The 6,000-nt window shown below is 40.4% G+C and overlaps 1 protein-coding gene across 1 annotated transcript in view; it reads left to right on the forward strand.

Annotated features, from left to right (window-relative positions):
• The first annotated feature begins 897 nt into the window (after positions 1-897).
• The window catches only part of ap4b1 (adaptor related protein complex 4 subunit beta 1), a 13,929-nt gene continuing 8,826 nt past the window's right edge, over positions 898-6,000 (forward strand). The window contains exons 1-7 of the mRNA XM_017438368.3: positions 898-1,034; positions 1,140-1,260; positions 1,970-2,194; positions 2,288-2,418; positions 3,461-3,608; positions 4,274-4,559; positions 4,749-4,847. Of these exons, the coding sequence (XP_017293857.1) occupies positions 1,148-1,260; positions 1,970-2,194; positions 2,288-2,418; positions 3,461-3,608; positions 4,274-4,559; positions 4,749-4,847 (1,002 nt within the window). The 5' untranslated portion in view covers positions 898-1,034; positions 1,140-1,147. The remainder of the gene's footprint in view (positions 1,035-1,139; positions 1,261-1,969; positions 2,195-2,287; positions 2,419-3,460; positions 3,609-4,273; positions 4,560-4,748; positions 4,848-6,000) is intronic.

Below are 6,000 nucleotides of genomic sequence, written 5' to 3' on the forward strand. Positions count from 1 at the left end.
ACTTTGACCTTTAACCCTGTTGTTTTAAAGACGTAAATGATTTCTAGGTGTCGTTCTGCAATTATTTAAAAATAAATTTACAGTTTTTACCTAAATACAGAGTTCCTGTATGCAATATTTAAAGGTAAAAACAGCTGTTTTATATTCCAAGTCTGGATAGATTTAGAAAACAACTTTTTTAACAGAACAAATTGTTAAAATATTGCTTAAGAACCAGAATAATTTCACATTAATCATAAATTAAAGACAGCATGATGTCAGCTGTTGGTTTATTCTCCACGGATTGTGCTCTATAAACTAAAGCCTTTACCATTTGTTGTATTCAGTCATATTAGCCCAACTGTAAAGCAGCTTTTTCTGTTTTATTTTAAACCAAAACATTTCTCTGAATCGCTTCAAAAACGCAGGTTAGGACCATAAACTCACAAGGAAGACATGTCAGCGATTTATTTTTGGTTTTCCTCCCTGCTGTTTTGTGTACAATGTCCACTCTGGGAAAAGGTAATGAAGCCATTTATTGTAAATTTACAGTAAACATTTTTGCTCAGACCTAAAATGGTCAAATCTGCTTAAAACTGTAAAAAACTGAGTGAAATTGGATCTGATTTCAAAATTAGACAATGTGCAGAAATCCTGAAAAAATACATTAATTTGAATTTCACACCACAACAAGTCTTTAATTTATGACAATTTTTTTTTATTATTATTATTTTGGAGAAAAAAAACATATTAAAAGATTAACTAAAACGTTTCTTTGCTCGTAAGGAAAAACGCTGAACACAACCAGAATCTTCAGCTGTTCAAACAAAGCATCTTTGTAATTTTTAAAATAATATAAAGTAAAAGAATAAATTTAAAAGAGATTCGGTATTTTTCTGGCAGTGTAATTCCCCTTCCGGCCAGCAGGGGGCGGTGCTAAACCGAGCAGCAAAACCAGCGAAGAAGAACAAATGCGGAAGTGACCGGGATGTAAACAAACCAGTCATCCATGTAGTTTTGTCAGGAATAAAATCACCAGTTCGTGGTCTTATTCGGTAATATTTATAAACTCTAACCCTCGTAGTGTTTTTGTATGATGTGTAGGATGTGTAAGGGGTTATGTTAAGGTTTAAACTTTTGATTTATTTCCTTTTTTCCAGCTGCCGTCATGCCGTACCTGGGCGGTAAGGAGACGGTGAAGGAGCTGAGGAGGGCTCTGTCCAACCCGAACATCCAGTCCGACCCTCTGCGGTACCGCAACATCATCCTGAAAGTCATCAGGTGCATTACGGACACAAACTCACCTGGTTTCCTGCTCACCTGCTTGACCTGCATGGCCGTAACTACATATTCAGAGGACCAAAGCCTCAAACTGTCAGCTTTAGCCCCCCAATGACGCCCTTCATAAAAATTAAGACCCAATGTCTTCTTTCTAGTTGCTACAACACTAGAAACCAGAAATTTGGTCAAAACACACCAGCAGTGTAGATGCCTGCATTACTTTTAATTAGTTAAATATAAATAAAGACAAAAGACACATTGAACACTCTCATTAAAGGATCTTTTATTGTCATACCAGCTCACATTTAGTGGTATGAAATTACATTTCAGTACAGCCAGTCCTAAGAACAAGAACAAATGGATGGATTTTAGTGAAACTCTTGGAAGAGAAACATCGGCTGCACACCTACAGCCGACTGACTTCCGAAGTTAACCCAATTCAAGATGGCCGCCACACCCAGCTAATCTTGTAAAACACAAAAATGGCTATAACAGAGTGACTTTTACAGCTAAAATCTGGTGTGGTAGTAGCTGAGAGTCATTCACAACATGTAGTCTGAGTGCTAACACATAACACATAATATTTTAACACAATGACATCACAACAATAAGAACAGGAGACTTTAGATTTCAGGTCTTTTCACATATCTCTCTTTAAAAAAAGAATTTGTATTTTTATCTGTTTTCACTGAAGTCTTGTCCCCCTCAGGGCGATGTCGCAGGGCGTGGACGTGTCCGGCCTCTTCAGTGAGATGGTGAAGGCGTGCGCCACGGTGGATGTTGTCCAGAAGAAACTGGTGTACGTCTTCCTGTGTTCCTACGCCACCCTGAACCCGGAGCTGTCCCTGCTGGTCATCAACACTCTGAGGAAAGACTGCCAGGATCCAAACCCCATGGTCCGCAGCCTCGCTCTGAGGAGCATGACCAACCTCAGGTGAGCTGAGTCACACCTGGAGCCTGGAGCCTGGATCCCGGACCTGGGTGTGATCCCTCATGGACTTGTGATGGTTGTGTCTCTGCGTGGCAGGCTGCCCAGTCTGGTGGAGTACGTGGAGCAGCCTCTGACGGCGGGACTAAGAGACAGAGCAGCCTGTGTGCGCCGGGTGGCCGTGCTCGGCTGGGCCAAGCTGCACAACCTCCAACCCGGATCAGACATAGGTGCGGTTTTATCCCCTTCGTGTGTTGATCCCCGTCTTCTTCACAGTGTGTAACTTCGTGTGCAAGTAGGGTACATGATAGAAGAGAGAACAGAGCAGAAATTTAAGCCATCAAACCAGGACAAGTCAGAAATAATTTAAGGTACTAACTGGATGCTCAGTAATCTTTTGGCATCTCAAACATCCTGTTTCTGAACAGATTCTTGTGTTTAAACAGAATCCCAAAGCTTAACGAAGCAACTCTTTAATTATGTTTTATATATATATATATATATTTTTTTAAGCATCAGTCTTTATTATTTAAGGTTGTTTTGTGTCTATTTTCGGACATTTAAAAGAAGTTGCTTTTTGGTTTTTGGGTCGTGTTTTGCGAGTTTCTGATCTTGGATTCGAAGCTTCTGGACTAAACTAGTTCAGCCAAAACCCCCAAAAATGACTCCAAATGTTGAGATTTTAAACAATGAGCTGATATATAAGTATTTTATAACAGATATCAGTTTGCAGTCAGGCTAACTAAACTTTAAATTTATCAGAAAAGGAAGAAAAAGTCTTCAGACTGATCTGATTGCAGAATAATATTTTCAAATAGAATTTATGGCATTTAGATTCTTTTAACTAAGTCTGTACGTGGCACCATTATGTCTGTATATATATATATATAAAATATAAAACATACAGTTTAATGATCCAGATAAGTCTCATTAAGATTAAAAACTTATTTTTCACATACAAGAAATGCATTAAACAGGTGTTCAGTAAACAGCCGAATCATGCTCCAAACACATTAAAATCAGTCTTATTGACCAAAAGAGCTATTCTCTCCTCTTTAAAATAGATGAAAACTTGGTAACATGGTAATATTTTATGGACTCAAAGCTCTTTTATTAAATAACTCTTTAAAAGTGGACAACAGAGGGAGTTATTCCAGCTGTTAGGGATTTTTATTCTGCGAAAAAGTATCTGTTACCAACAGTTTGAGTAGATTTATCCACATCAGGCTCACAAAGCTTCTTCTTTTTTGTGATTTAATTTAATTTTTTCAGACGCTGCGGTGGTGAACGAGCTGTACAACCTGCTGAGGGACCCGGACCCCGTGGTGATGGTGAACTGCCTCCGAGCTCTGGAGGAAATCCTGAGGGAGGAAGGAGGAGTCGTGATTAACAAACCCATCACCCATCACCTCCTCAACAGGTCGGTCCTGAGCTGCAACGACCTGAAAACGTTCCAGCTGCTTCATTTAACCAGATAAAGCCCACAGAGACGACCAGGCCAAGAGGCCAGCAGCACGCTTCAAAAAACATTTATTTATAGGATAAAACAATTAATTTACCCTCTTAAATGGTTCTCAGCTCAAAGTGCAGAGATGTGGCATAATAATGATTTTAATTAATTAAATACAGACAATAGTTAAAAACATTAAAGTTTTTACTGACTATAAAATGGTCATTCAGTTTATTATATTTAGAAAAAATTATTAGAAAGGACTCAAAACGGCTCATTTTATCAGTCCGTTTTTGTAGAACATAGCTAAAAAAAGAAAATGTCTGATTTATCTCTAAAAAATCCCAACGTTTGGGTACGTAAACCAGATAAGGAATGTAAAATCAGTTTATTTGTTTGCAAAACATGTTTAAACAGCTCCAAAGTTGGTGTGACAGTGAAACAGCCAAAGGTACGGAAACAGTAGCTGAAAGCTCAAAGCATTAAACGGCTAACTGGAGACAGAAGAAAGCAGCCAGGATGCAAAGAGATCAACGTTTTAGAAGGAATGGAAGAGAAATCAATGGATTTCTATCAATAAGCTTTTTGTAAATGAAAAATATCAAAGTTACAACAAAATGTTTTTTTTGCGTCAGACTGAAGGAGTGTGACGTTTGGGGTCAGTGCGAGGTTCTGAGGGTCCTCCAGCGCTACCGGCCGCAGTCAGACGACGAGCTCTTCGACATCCTGTCCCTGCTGGACGCCTCCCTGGTCAGCCCACACCCCCCCGTCATGGCCGCCACCCTCAGCCTCTTCCTGAGCCTCTGCGCCGAGCTTCCCGCCGTCAGTCTGGCGGCTCTGGACCGAGCACAGGGCCCCCTGCTGGCCGCCTGCGGGAGCAGCTCCCGGGAGATGAGGTTCACGGCCCTCTGCCACATACAGGTGGGTCAGAACCGTGCAAAAGTCTTCATCCAGCCCCCATTTCTTTCCAAGAACCCAGTTTCTAGCGGTCTTTGAGGGGGATTCTGGAGGCTTTTTTTACTCATTTCATCATCTTATCTGTGGAGAAATCATATGCTGATGAATTCATAACTACAGTAAGAGAAATAAAATATTTTTGTCTTGTTTCAGCTGCTGCTGCGTTCCGTCCCCGGCCTGTTGGGGGAGCACTACAAGCGTTTCTTCTGTGGCTACGCTGAGCCGGCCTTCATCAAGCAGAGGAAGATGCAGGTGATGCTGCTTGCCTTTCTGTTTGTTCTTTTATATTTATCACTTTAACTGAAAAGCCTTAACGCACCCCTCGATTCTTCATATTCTGCTTCCAAGGAGGCAAACCTTCAGACTATCTGAAGGTCAAAAAATGTTTGTGTCACTCATTTCCTGCCCAGAACCTGAACATTTTTCAGACAAATGTTATTTAAGCCACTAAACTCCGACCTCCGAGTCACATGAACTCAAGGGATGAGCCGGTGTTGTCGACATAAACGTCTCAGCCAAAACAAAATATAAATTAGGTTACAAAGACGCAGTTTGTTCCCATTTCTTTAGCTGAATCGATGATGAAATACCAAAGATAACAGTTTGACAGACAAGAGATGGGATTTTGGCTCCAACAAAGAATTGTTAGCGTATCTCAGCGTGTCTTTAAAAAAGTTAAGAAATGAAGAGAATTTAAGGACATAAAGAGTGTCGGGACTGTCCATCTTTAGCAGCTGGACAGTTTCTGAAAGTCATGTCAGTCAAAAGCTGAAACACAGGACCTGAGAGACGCGTCCTCCTTCAGCCTGTCCCCCCACCGTGTCTCATGTTTTCATCTCATGGCTCTTTAGGATTCACCAGAATTCAGTGGGACTGCAACTGAAAAAACGTTTCCAGCAGTCAGAGTCCAGTGAGATACTGACCCGAAGACGCGCTTTAAGTGATTCTTTACTCAGTTGTCTGTTTTGTGTTGATGTAACATTGATTCATCCTTGAGTTTAGGAAACTTTTCATGTCTGAGTGATTCAGAGACAAGAACTGAATAATTTTTAAAGCAGAAAAATGAGAAAAAAGCAGCCAGATCTTTGGAAATCTTAAGCGGACCAACCAGGACCGCAGCCAGACTTTAAAAATACTGAGGTCAACCCCTCATTGTCCCCCTGCTCATCCGTTACAATGAAGACTTCATTAAAATAGAAGCATTTATTTAAAACAAGTGACTTGAATGTGTATATGTTTGTAAATCCATGGGGATCAGCCTCAGAGGACTCAGGGCACAACCATGATGACTCACTGAAATGACATGAATTAGTTTATATGAATGTTGATTCAAAACACAAGATTTTAGCAGAGATTTCACCTTTTTATCAAATCCCAGTGAGGTGTTGTAGTTTTGGAGCTGGAT

This window comes from Kryptolebias marmoratus, linkage group LG8, assembly GCF_001649575.2.
Source record: "Kryptolebias marmoratus isolate JLee-2015 linkage group LG8, ASM164957v2, whole genome shotgun sequence".
NCBI lineage: Eukaryota > Metazoa > Chordata > Actinopteri > Cyprinodontiformes > Rivulidae > Kryptolebias > Kryptolebias marmoratus.